The sequence below is a fragment of the Arachis ipaensis genome, chromosome B03 (assembly GCF_000816755.2).
Source record: "Arachis ipaensis cultivar K30076 chromosome B03, Araip1.1, whole genome shotgun sequence".
Taxonomy (NCBI): Eukaryota; Viridiplantae; Streptophyta; class Magnoliopsida; order Fabales; family Fabaceae; genus Arachis; species Arachis ipaensis.
This window is the reverse complement of record NC_029787.2, coordinates 754,598-767,876: the sequence shown is the minus strand read 5'-3', so window position 1 is coordinate 767,876 and position 13,279 is coordinate 754,598. Positions and strand designations below refer to the sequence as shown.

The following is a 13,279-nucleotide window of genomic DNA, read 5'->3' as shown; positions in this document are numbered from 1 at the left end:
ATAATAAGATTAATTTTAATATATTATTATCCATCATATTTTTCCCGCCTTATTGTAAAGATTACAACAAAGTCAAATGTTCTACATTGTGAAATGTTCTTCTTCCAATAAATAAGATTCATTTTAAAATATATCCGTATAAATATTTTATACTATTAAAGAATCATGATATTATTATTTGTCTGGCTATGGAGATAATGATTATAAAAGCCGAACCTTCTGTCCTTATGATGATTTATATTATACGAAAATTAAATTTAAATAAATATTTAGAGGTGTCTGAAATATCAGTAAGAAGTCGGTGAATGTCTAATGGCTCACCTTTACGCTGGATTCAATTATGATGATGATATATTGATATCAGTATTACTAAGCGCATTTTGTATCTAGTACCAATGTTAAAAGAAGGTTCTAAACGGAACGCCAAATTTTCTACGTTGGGCACACCTAATCGGAATTGCATAACTTTTCTAGAACGTATATTATTGTTGTTCACATGGGCTTAGTGAAATTAACTTGAATCCTTGCACAAATTACCATTATTTATCTAGCCTATTCTGTAGCGCAAGCAGCCTAATAGTCAACTGGGAATAAACAACCCATACGTATATCAATCCATGTGCGTTTGAAATACATCAAATTTATTCATTTCTTCACCGCTTTACCGATAGAGCTTCGGCGATGTAACATTAGGACTATTCAACGTTCCTAGTTAAGTACGTTGTTCCATTAACACTATCCACGGCATTCGTGAACCAATCAGTAAAAATATTTACTAGTTTTATTTTGATAAGATTGTCCGCTTTGTAATGAACTAATGACAAACATACTCGCTGGCTTTAAACTACTGTATCTAGAAGATAACTTCAACTATTATAGGGACGGTTGTAGATAGAGATATAAACTAATAAAGAATGACACTAGAAATGAAACGTTGACTTTATAATTTCATGAATGAAAACCAATTACGCAAGGAAATCTTGTTAAACCAACTTTTATGTTTCCTGCAATTTAACCTGATTTGAAAAGATATGAACGTACTACCAACGAAAAAACGATATGCATGCTCTTAGGTGGAAACTCAGGTACAGTCGACTTCACGTAAAGTTGATAATTGAAATCAACTCTCGTGAAGTCAACTGCACGAGAGTTTCCACCATGCTATTAATACCGAGGAACCGAATCGAAGCAAACGAGTGGGGCGGATACGAGGGTGTGTAAGCAATTACTCTAGCAACTTCCTACTAAATAATATGCCCAACACCGACAATCTGTTGTGGGAAAATTATCGATATAATTTGTTTTCAAACCAAACCCAATGCTGATGGTTTTCGCGATACAGCATAAGATAACACGACCACGTCAATGCTATTAAAGCCACATCGATATAAAAAGTGTATCTTTTAGTCGTTAGAAGCAAATCCCGAAGGGCATGCTTTTTAATTCTGCATGACACTACGGTTCAGGCGACAAGCAGCAGGTAAAACACGGGGAAAAACTAGAAAAACTTATGGCCCCGAAAATGTCACCGACCAACTGTCGAGGATCAACACACCTATTGACATTCTTAATCATGATTGAACACGTCAAATATCAGGCAAGTATACTTTACTGTGTTTCCTATTTCTTAGTGAACTATTCAGACTAGGGGAGAAAAACAGACTGGTAAATCCCATAAATGCCAACAAGACAAATTGACGGGGAAACATTAGTGAGTCGAGCACTTGATGCATAGAGATAACGATTCTATTCAAATATTCTACCCACAACGAAATAGAAATCTAAAAGCACACAACTTCCAAGAACTTCGAATAATAATCTGGAGGAAGAGGCTGCAACTGCTCATAAGATCATCATATCCACAGCTTACCCTATCCAGAAAAAGTGAAAACGAGAGAGGGAAAAAAGATTGCCCCAAAAAAAAATAAAACAAAGGAAAAGAAAGGAAAAACCTTCAGAAGGCATTTACAATCAACAACAGAACAATCCCATGTGTTGTGTCAAATAGAAAAGAAAAAAACCAAAGTTCTCCAGCATCCCTCAGCAACGAATTCATATTCAAAAGACACAATTCGTGTTATGTGACTTAATATAAAAAAAAATAAACAATGTATTAACACTAAAAGTAGTCAAACTGCAGATTACCAGGAGTGCAATATGAAAATATTTTAAGAGGGAACATAATAGAATAAATGGTCAAATTCGTGTCTGAAAGATCACCCATTCTCCAAAATGCAGACGGACAACGAATTGTTTCGAACCATACAAATGCAGATGAGTGACGAAAAGACTAATGTGACTAACTTAAAATCTTTCACGATCGAATTTGATTAAAAAATTCTTTCGGAGACCAATTTGGAGAACGGGTGATCTTTCAGGGACGAATTTGACCATTTACTCAAAAAATAATAAGCAGCAGCACAAACAAGGCTGACATAATTAACAGATACCCTATAAATACAAATGTTAATGAAGATCCTACAGATAGTGTACCAACCCAGCAGTTTCATGGAGAATTACCTGTTCAAATCAACATTTGCTTTTCAGCATTTACTTAAGTAAAAACTGTAACTCTGCCCAATTTGCTCAAATGCAACATGAAGTAACTCATTGCAGCAACATCCAGGTTCACTTGACCTTAAATAGAAGCTTTACCTAACCATAATAATTTCTTGGAAGAAAAAAAAAAAAAGAAAAAAAGAAAGAGAAAAAATGGAAGGGAAAAAAAAAAAGAAAAAAAGAAAGAGAAAAAATGGAAGGGAAAAAAAAAAAGAAAAGAAGAACAAAAATGTAGGGCAATATAAGACACCAAATGATGGTAGCAATTAGAAAAAATATTGGCAAATGGTACTGAGAACAAACATACTCATACATAATGCAAACCTAAGCAACTCCCATTACTCTCACATTTTAATAGAAGAAAAACAGCGGTGCTCTGAACCATAGAGCATCAGAATCTGACCTCATACCTTCATTTTACACAAGAGAAACCAACCCAGCAAAACTTTATCTCAAAGCTCGAACAGATTTCAACGTGAATAACCTGCATTTATTTGGATATAAAATGCCCACACCATAAAATGAGTAAAAGAAAGTGAACCTATGATTGCCAACATCAAAGATTGATGTGCGCAACTAAACTTTATCATACTAAGAAAATTCCCCAAAGGGTCTAGAACCTACAGATATATAGCAAACAACTGTTGGTAGTTTAACACATAAGATTAAAAATACCATTATCCCTAAGTTTTTAGAAGCATAAAATCAGGACATTGATTAAAAGGGGCTCTCCCTACTGGCTAACATGATATCTGGAGGACTGAAAAAAAGAGTTCAGATTTCATCTAAACTTCAAATTAAGTTTCATAAAAAAGAACTGTATAATTAAGATAACATTCCAACATACATCAATCAAGCAGTAAAAGAAGCATGATATATAAGCGCTGCGTGGCTGATCATGACAAATTCACGACACTTCTTGAAACCTTAAACCACATCACAGCTCAGATTCTATATCTGATCTTTGTTCCAACCCAACCTGAAAAAAGGAAATAATCAATTGAATTTGTTCATCAGCTAACACATAATATTCTGGGAACCAAATCAAATAGCGAAGCATCCTGAGAATTCTGATTTCTACTAAGAAGAAACTGTCTATTCCTTGGAAGGAATTAGTTCAGTAAACTTAATGAGAATCCTTAATTAGAATATGCGCCATAATCATTGGCGGGTGAAAAAATCTTCAACCATGATTCCTGCAATGCTCTTGTAGTGAAACAATATATGACAGCATTATGAAACCAAATCAGCCTTGTGTAACATGGCTTCTCTGATAAGTAGGTGCCACTTTTGGTTCCGGATGAAATGACAAAGATCTATGTCACAATAATGTCCATTAGCATAGTCAAAAGCCAGGTTGAATCTTTGAAATCATTTATATTCCCACTCCTGTAATCCACAGAAAGTAATTAAGCTTTAATAATTATTTAAGTGTGCAGAATTCAATTTAGTTCAGTATTTTAAATCAATACCAAATAGAGAGTGCTTAATATCTTCCACTTCTTGCTTCTTCACCACACATACGGTCTGCATTAAAGAGGATTCTCATGTTTTGCCATACATAACCTAAAATAATCAATAATTAACATCAAAGGTTGACAATAGGATTTAGCATACCTTGGTTATAATCAGCTCCAGCATTTTCACTTGACCCTTCTGACTTGCAGCTTTTGTTTGGTGAAACCCAATTCCCACTATCATTTGCCTTTGCCATCTTTAAATTTATAGTTGGTTCCTGCACAGCATCTTCATGAACTTTTGAATTTATATTGCTAGTAGCATTTTCTCCATCATTCAAATGATGTTTACCTTCCATAAATCCAGAATCAGTTTGTGTTATTCCCTTAGATTCGTACTCCTCCATAACTTGTGGGGAGAGCCCATTACCATCACATTCAACTGGGTTGTGATTTCCTGATTTTGATTTAGATAGGGATTTCTCTTGATGCTCTGATCTTTCATATCTGCTTCCATATTTATCACCAGTGTGACGCTTTCCTTCAGGGGACTTAGACCTAAGTTTTCTCTGTTCAAAATTGCTTTCATCCAATTCTTTATGTGATGAGCTGCCTCCATTGTTATGCTCAACCTCTAATGATATTGACCTGGAACGTCTTCTATTGCGATGCTTTGATTTTTTATCTTTACTATCACCTGACTTATCTTTAGTGCGATGCTTCCCTTCAACAGATCTTGACCTGTTTCTTTTAGTGTGATGATGCTTTGACCTATCAGTTTTGATCTTTTTTTCATCCTCTCTTTCATCAATTTCATTCTTACTTTCTGTTGATCTTGATCTGGAACGCCTTTTATCACTAGGCCTTGACCTTCTATGCTTGCTTTCATCTGATTTCTCAGGCAAGCGCTGCTTATCATCCACAGATTTCGATCTTGACCGTTTATTATGCCTGGATCTACTTTCATCCACTCTTCTTGGGGATGATCGGCGGCTCCTATAAGGCTTCTCCTCGACAGATACTGACCTGGACCGTCTTCTCTCTCTATTTTTAGATTTTCCATGCAGGACTTCTTCATTTTTGCTGGATTGAAGCCTATTATCATCTGAAGAAACTGATCTTGAGCGTCTTTTGCTCTCTTGTTTGATTTCATCAATCTTGGGAGATGACTTACTACCTCTGCGATGACTTGGGGATCCAGAATCAGCACGTGATTCTTTCCTTCCTCTATGAGGTGAACTTTCTCTGTGACGTTTTGGAGAAACAGATTCAGTTCGATGTGATTTCCTTGAATGAGGGCTCACGCTCCTACTCCTATTCCTTCTTGAAGCAGATGAATGCCGATCAAGGTATCTATCTGAATCCCGTCTTCTGCTTCTATCACTGTGTTCTCTGATGTCTCTATAGGACCTTCGATCCCTTTCATAGCTTGAATAATGATGGGACCTGACTGGTGATCTGGACCGACGACCCCTATTGTAGCGAGCAGGAGAGTAGGAACGAGACCTCCTCCTTCTTCGATAACTAACAGGAGATCTTGACTTTGATCGAGATCTTGCACGAGGAGGAGAAGGAGACCTGAAAATTGAAATTGAATTAATGAATTAAAGACCTTTGTTAGCACATGAAAATGAAGGACAAAAAAAAAAAAAATATAAAAACAAGATTTTGTCACCACAATCTAAACTTTCCTTGTTCCACAACCATTCAGCCATATATTTTAAAGACAGATCAACATGCAACAATTTTAAAACACTATGCACAATAATTGCACACATTGTGGGGGGAACCCTTAAGATTGATGAGAATGCATATTCACAATAAAGAGATATGCTACTCAACCTCACAGCTATCGCACATAAAACTGCAAGCTTCTATAATACAAAGGCAATTGTGTAATATATATATATATATATATATAAAGATAAAAAAGCAAAGGATGCATTGCACTCACACTAAACCCAAAACTATTAAGTATAGTAAAACATATACCAACGAATGGGAACTTTTGAAATGGGGACAAGATTATGATTTTTTCCCCCCTAAAACATCAAAATGACAAAAACCTTAGGCACCTTTACCAAACTTATAAATCTATTTCATGCATTATTCTAATGGGTTCATGATACTTATGTAGGGCACCCTAAAATGAATTAGTTGCAAGTTGCAACAATAAAAACATTGAAAATGAATAGTCAAGATGCACCAGTAGAACAATAACACTAGGAAAAATTGACAAAGTAAACAGACCTGGATTTCTGTTTTGTTTCTTTCTCTTCAATTTCAGGTCCATCGGCTTTCAGTTTCTTACTTATTTCAGCAGCTCGGGCTGCCGCTAACTCTGTTGCAGACTTCATGGTGGCGGCTTTATTGGCAGCCTGCTGTGCAGTCATGGTTTGTTGCATAATCAGAGCTTGCTGGAATTGCATCTGCTGCATTGCCACAGCTTGCTGCATCATCAAAGGAAGAGATGACGAAGCAAGGGAAGAATTCACAACAGATGGTTTTTGCGGAAGAGATTTTGCCATCTCAACATTCAAAGGCCGGCCACCAACATCTATGTTATTTAACGCCAGAGCAGCAGTTGCCTCTTCAGGTTTTGAATATTCTATATAAGCAAAATGCTTTGAATCAGCAATTGTGCATTCAACAACTGTGCCACAGAAGCCAAAGAGTTGTTTTAGTTGTTCAACAGTGAGAAGTGGACTCAGATTGCTAACTTGGAGAGTTTTCTTCAATGCATCATCCTTACCAGCTTTTTCAGGTGAGCCTGATTAAGTTACCATAGATGATAAGAATACAGCAAGAAATACTTAAACGGAAAACAAGAAGAACAAAAAAAAGGTAACTACCAAACATGACAAAAAGTCACCAACAGAGAGCACTTCTTGTATAAGAGCTCTGTAATACCAAACACAGCAACAAACAAAATTAACACGCCACAACATACCAGTGGAATCTTTTACTGACTGAGCTTGCACCTGAGCTGCATGGGCTTGAAGTGCTTGGGCAGCGACTATTGCCTGTGCAGCAGCCATTGCAGCAGCAGACGGAGCCATAGGAGCTTGGCTAAGTGTTCCCATTGAGGTCGTTGCAGCTAATGCAGTCATTAGCAAATTATGAGGTGGGTGATTCAACTTACAATCGACTTTTATACATCGCCCATTAAGATAATCACGGCAAACTTCCCCTAGTGAGGCCCCAATTCCAGGTAAAATAGCACCCCCAGAAGCTCCAGCAACAATCCCTGGAATCATTCCCAGTAATCCTGGGAATGCCCCTGAAACGGACCCAGAGTAGTTCGGCATGTTTGGCATAGTTTGATTAACAAGATTTGGAAAAGAAGATGCCGGAGCTAAACCGAGCAGCCCTCCACTACTATTTCCTGCAATATAACAAACCAAACTGTCAAAGCATTGAAAATTGAAAATTAACAAGTTCAACTCTGTCTCTTTCTGAATAGCCCAACCAAGAAGGAAAGTAAACTTATTATGTTCCATTAATGGGGGGAAAGAAGAAGGATAAAGTGAGATAGAGAACTTAAATAGGTGTAATCTTTTCCGTCCTTTTTGGCTCTGATTTAGTTTTGAAATTTTATTTTCCTTGTAGTTTCTCTCATCAAATTTAAATATGTTAAGATCCAACAATATCACTGCCATGCTGTTTTTAATAATACAAAAATACCACCGCTGTTCGATTTATGAAAATACAAATGATACTCAAGTGGTACCAATTATATTTGGTGACATTTACTGTATTATGACACTATCCAATTGTAACCAAAATTTTAAATTTTACAATACCTATATGTTAGAACTGTGATCAGAACCGTTAACTAGGACTTCAGGAGAAATTCAAAACCACACATGGCATCATATATATCTAAATAATGCAGAGAATTTTGCGGCAGAGTAATGGTGAATACCTGCACTGAAAAACACAGGGAATGGACTACCCATGATTGCCTTGCCATTACATTCAACACTGACCATGTAATTCCCTCTCTTGGGCACCACATAAGTGACGTTATACGTTCCATCACCCATATCCTTCACAATCCCTTCTTGATCAGACCCTCCAACGCCCAAACCTGGCGTCACCCTCACCTTGACTTGTGCACCCCCACCTGAAACCTTCCTCTCATCTGAATCCTTGGTGACCACTGTGAACGAAGAAGGAGCACAGGCTGTTCCGCCGGCAATGCCAGTACCCGCCGCCGTGCACTTGGAAGGATCCACAGGTCCAATAGGCTTATTGGCCAAATCCTCGTATTCCTCGGATTCACTGTCAGATTGAACAGTGCCCTTCTCGCGACTCTTCTCCAAATCCTTGAAGGTCGCTTCGAAAGCAGCTTTAGCTGCCGCGGCTTTCTCGGCTTCGCTCTTCAGCTTGGCCTCCTCGGCTTGCTTCATCCATACCGGCTTTGCAACGGCCGAACTCCGATCAGCCATCAACCCTACCTGATACCGAAAACAAGAAGTAGCAAATCTCCTATAAATGCCCAATCGGTGAAGGAAATCTTCAATTGAAGTGCTCAATTGAAGCACACTCAGCTCCCGTTAACACAAACTATCAAAGGAAAAACCCTAGAACTAGGTTAAAACATAAAACAAACAAATAAATAGAAGTGGCATAATAAAAGGGCTTCCTGGATAAAGAATATATAGGAACAGGTTGAATCTGATGCCGAATGCGAAAATGTTACAGAAAGGAAGAGATGAAAAACGGCATTACGTCAAGGTATCAAGATTCAAAATCAGATTCCAAAGATTTGGAGAATTAAAACCGCGAAAAAGCATGGAAATAAAATTAAGAGGGTACGCTCTTTTGTTTGATTTTATCAATCTTGGGAGATGACTTACTACCTCTGCGATGACTTGGGGATCCAGAATCAGCACGTGATTCTTTCCTTCCTCTATGAGGTGAACTTTCTCTGTGATGTTTTGGAGAAATAGATCCAGTTCAATGTGATTTCCTTGAATGAGGGCTCACGCTCCTACTCCTATTCCTTCTTGAAGCAAATGAATGCCGATCAAGGTATCTATCTGAATCCTGTCTTCTGCTTCTTTCACTGTGTTCTCTGATGTCTCTATAGGACCTTCGATCCCTTTCATAGCTTGAATAATGATGGGACCTGACTGGTGATCTGGACCGACGACCCCTATTGTAGCGAGCAGGAGAGTAGGAACGAGACCTCCTCCTTCTTCGATAACTAACAGGAGATCTTGACTTTGATCGAGATCTTGCACGAGGAGGAGAAGGAGACCTGAAAATTGAAATTGAATTAATGAATTAAAGACCTTTGTTAGCACATGAAAATGAAGGACAAAAAAAAAAAAAATATAAAAACAAGATTTTGTCACCACAATCTAAACTTTCCTTGTTCCACAACCATTCAGCCATATATTTTAAAGACAGATCAACATGCAACAATTTTAAAACACTATGCACAATAATTGCACACATTGTGGGGGGAACCCTTAAGATTGATGAGAATGCATATTCACAATAAAGAGATATGCTACTCAACCTCACAGCTATCGCACATAAAACTGCAAGCTTCTATAATACAAAGGCAATTGTGTAATATATATATATATATATATATAAAGATAAAAAAGCAAAGGATGCATTGCACTCACACTAAACCCAAAACTATTAAGTATAGTAAAACATATACCAACGAATGGGAACTTTTGAAATGGGGACAAGATTATGATTTTTTCCCCCCTAAAACATCAAAATGACAAAAACCTTAGGCACCTTTACCAAACTTATAAATCTATTTCATGCATTATTCTAATGGGTTCATGATACTTATGTAGGGCACCCTAAAATGAATTAGTTGCAAGTTGCAACAATAAAAACATTGAAAATGAATAGTCAAGATGCACCAGTAGAACAATAACACTAGGAAAAATTGACAAAGTAAACAGACCTGGATTTCTGTTTTGTTTCTTTCTCTTCAATTTCAGGTCCATCGGCTTTCAGTTTCTTACTTATTTCAGCAGCTCGGGCTGCCGCTAACTCTGTTGCAGACTTCATGGTGGCGGCTTTATTGGCAGCCTGCTGTGCAGTCATGGTTTGTTGCATAATCAGAGCTTGCTGGAATTGCATCTGCTGCATTGCCACAGCTTGCTGCATCATCAAAGGAAGAGATGACGAAGCAAGGGAAGAATTCACAACAGATGATTTTTACGGAAGAGATTTTGCCATCTCAACATTCAAAGGCCGGCCACCAACATCTATGTTATTTAACGCCAGAGCAGCAGTTGCCTCTTCAGGTTTTGAATATTCTATATAAGCAAAATGCTTTGAATCAGCAATTGTGCATTCAACAACTGTGCCACAGAAGCCAAAGAGTTGTTTTAGTTGTTCAACAGTGAGAAGTGGACTCAGATTGCTAACTTGGAGAGTTTTCTTCAATGCATCATCCTTACCAGCTTTTTCAGGTGAGCCTGATTAAGTTACCATAGATGATAAGAATACAGCAAGAAATACTTAAACGGAAAACAAGAAGAACAAAAAAAAGGTAACTACCAAACATGACAAAAAGTCACCAACAGAGAGCACTTCTTGTATAAGAGCTCTGTAATACCAAACACAGCAACAAACAAAATTAACACGCCACAACATACCAGTGGAATCTTTTACTGACTGAGCTTGCACCTGAGCTGCATGGGCTTGAAGTGCTTGGGCAGCGACTATTGCCTGTGCAGCAGCCATTGCAGCAGCAGACGGAGCCATAGGAGCTTGGCTAAGTGTTCCCATTGAGGTCGTTGCAGCTAATGCAGTCATTAGCAAATTATGAGGTGGGTGATTCAACTTACAATCGACTTTTATACATCGCCCATTAAGATAATCACGGCAAACTTCCCCTAGTGAGGCCCCAATTCCAGGTAAAATAGCACCCCCAGAAGCTCCAGCAACAATCCCTGGAATCATTCCCAGTAATCCTGGGAATGCCCCTGAAACGGACCCAGAGTAGTTCGGCATGTTTGGCATAGTTTGATTAACAAGATTTGGAAAAGAAGATGCCGGAGCTAAACCGAGCAGCCCTCCACTACTATTTCCTGCAATATAACAAACCAAACTGTCAAAGCATTGAAAATTGAAAATTAACAAGTTCAACTCTGTCTCTTTCTGAATAGCCCAACCAAGAAGGAAAGTAAACTTATTATGTTCCATTAATGGGGGGAAAGAAGAAGGATAAAGTGAGATAGAGAACTTAAATAGGTGTAATCTTTTCCGTCCTTTTTGGCTCTGATTTAGTTTTGAAATTTTATTTTCCTTGTAGTTTCTCTCATCAAATTTAAATATGTTAAGATCCAACAATATCACTGCCATGCTGTTTTTAATAATACAAAAATACCACCGCTGTTCGATTTATGAAAATACAAATGATACTCAAGTGGTACCAATTATATTTGGTGACATTTACTGTATTATGACACTATCCAATTGTAACCAAAATTTTAAATTTTACAATACCTATATGTTAGAACTGTGATCAGAACCGTTAACTAGGACTTCAGGAGAAATTCAAAACCACACATGGCATCATATATATCTAAATAATGCAGAGAATTTTGCGGCAGAGTAATGGTGAATACCTGCACTGAAAAACACAGGGAATGGACTACCCATGATTGCCTTGCCATTACATTCAACACTGACCATGTAATTCCCTCTCTTGGGCACCACATAAGTGACGTTATACGTTCCATCACCCATATCCTTCACAATCCCTTCTTGATCAGACCCTCCAACGCCCAAACCTGGCGTCACCCTCACCTTGACTTGTGCACCCCCACCTGAAACCTTCCTCTCATCTGAATCCTTGGTGACCACTGTGAACGAAGAAGGAGCACAGGCTGTTCCGCCGGCAATGCCAGTACCCGCCGCCGTGCACTTGGAAGGATCCACAGGTCCAATAGGCTTATTGGCCAAATCCTCGTATTCCTCGGATTCACTGTCAGATTGAACAGTGCCCTTCTCGCGACTCTTCTCCAAATCCTTGAAGGTCGCTTCGAAAGCAGCTTTAGCTGCCGCGGCTTTCTCGGCTTCGCTCTTCAGCTTGGCCTCCTCGGCTTGCTTCATCCATACCGGCTTTGCAACGGCCGAACTCCGATCAGCCATCAACCCTACCTGATACCGAAAACAAGAAGTAGCAAATCTCCTATAAATGCCCAATCGGTGAAGGAAATCTTCAATTGAAGTGCTCAATTGAAGCACACTCAGCTCCCGTTAACACAAACTATCAAAGGAAAAACCCAGGTTAAAAGTTAAAACATAAAACAAACAAATAAATAGAAGTGGCATAATAAAAGGGCTTCCTGGATAAAGAATATATAGGAACAGGTTATGCCGAATGCCGAATGCGAAAATGTTACAGAAAGGAAGAGATGAAAAACGGCATTAAATCCCAAGCTGATTTGGTAAAGCAGGGCGCAGGGTGAATTTTATTAGAGATTATAGATTTTGGGGGAGAGAGAGAGGGAGAAAGAGGGGAAGAAGGTTTGATAGGAGAAAGGGAAAAGCAGAGCGCGTACCTGTTCTCACTCTGGTCTCTGGCGTTGAATGTTGGTTTGGGCTTTGTGCTTCGCAATCGGAAATTCGTAATATTCATATGGGACTGAGTTTTTTTATAAATAAATAATTTATTTATTTTATTTATTGAGATAAGTAATTTATAACATATTTATCAATTTACAACATATTAATTTTTTTATTTACGGTACAAATGAGATATATTTATAATTAGGATAAAATACTAAATTAATACTTTACATTTAGACGTAATTCTGTTTTGGTCTTTAAAGTTTAAAGTATTTTATTTAAATTTAAAAAAATTTCATTTAGTTTCAATTTAGTCCTAAGGTCAAAGTTAAATAATTAACAAAATGTCCTCCATGACAGTAGTATAAACTCCAAAAACACAAGATCGACCGTGGATACGTCAATACATTTATTTATCATTCTCCTTAGTTCTATAGAAAATATTTCATTTAAATTGTAAGAAAAATAATAAATAAATGTATTGATACATCAACGATTGATTTTGGACTTATGGAGCTTGTACTTGTTTTCCATATATCTTGCTGTCATGTAAGACATTCCATTAATTATTTAACTTTGACCTTACGGTAGGACTACATTAAAACTAAATGAAACTTTTTTGAATTCAAATATGACACTTTAAACCTTAAGGACCAAAACAAAATTATGTCCAAACGTAGGGGACCAATTTAATACTTTACCCT

General features: G+C 37.6%; 2 protein-coding genes across 5 annotated transcripts; both read right to left on the bottom strand.

Annotated features, from left to right (window-relative positions):
- Positions 1,385–8,482, bottom strand: LOC107629434. 4 transcript variants are annotated; one of them, XR_002358629.1, is made up of 10 exons: positions 7,942–8,482; positions 6,967–7,401; positions 6,267–6,786; positions 4,369–5,594; positions 4,177–4,294; positions 4,032–4,086; positions 3,407–3,948; positions 2,970–3,043; positions 2,521–2,671; positions 1,385–1,871 (listed from the first exon to the last, which is right to left on the bottom strand). XR_002358629.1 is itself a non-coding variant. In XM_016332229.2 (6 exons), the coding sequence occupies exons 1-5, from the start codon at positions 8,465–8,467 to the stop codon at positions 4,046–4,048; spliced, it is 2,940 nt and encodes a 979-aa protein (XP_016187715.1). In that variant the 5' UTR covers positions 8,468–8,482; the 3' UTR covers positions 3,321–3,948; positions 4,032–4,045. The 4 variants fall into 4 exon arrangements, 1 of the variants encoding a protein (XP_016187715.1); XR_002358627.1 differs by having other exon boundaries at positions 4,177–5,594; XR_002358628.1 differs by having other exon boundaries at positions 2,521–2,655; positions 4,177–5,594.
- LOC107629435 lies at positions 8,935–12,650 on the bottom strand. Its single transcript, XM_021117672.1, has 5 exons — positions 12,569–12,650; positions 11,630–12,164; positions 10,655–11,089; positions 9,955–10,474; positions 8,935–9,282 (listed from the first exon to the last, which is right to left on the bottom strand). Exons 2-4 carry the CDS (start codon positions 12,153–12,155, stop codon positions 10,212–10,214), a joined length of 1,224 nt encoding a protein of 407 aa, XP_020973331.1. The 5' UTR covers positions 12,156–12,164; positions 12,569–12,650; the 3' UTR covers positions 8,935–9,282; positions 9,955–10,211.

Excerpts from the sequence above, each read along its gene's own strand:
- LOC107629435 (XM_021117672.1), bottom strand. The coding sequence starts at position 12,155 with ATGGCTGATCGGAGTTCGGCCGTTGCAAAGCCGGTATGGATGAAGCAA. Across the intron at positions 11,090-11,629 it reads CCCTGTGTTTTTCAGTGCAG|GAAATAGTAGTGGAGGGCTG; the intron begins GTATTCACCATT and ends GTTATATTGCAG. Across the intron at positions 10,475-10,654 it reads GTCAGTAAAAGATTCCACTG|GCTCACCTGAAAAAGCTGGT; the intron begins GTATGTTGTGGC and ends TAACTTAATCAG.
- LOC107629434 (XM_016332229.2), bottom strand. The coding sequence starts at position 8,467 with ATGGCTGATCGGAGTTCGGCCGTTGCAAAGCCGGTATGGATGAAGCAA. Across the intron at positions 6,787-6,966 it reads GTCAGTAAAAGATTCCACTG|GCTCACCTGAAAAAGCTGGT; the intron begins GTATGTTGTGGC and ends TAACTTAATCAG. Across the intron at positions 4,087-4,176 it reads TGGAGCTGATTATAACCAAG|ACCGTATGTGTGGTGAAGAA; the intron begins GTATGCTAAATC and ends TCTTTAATGCAG.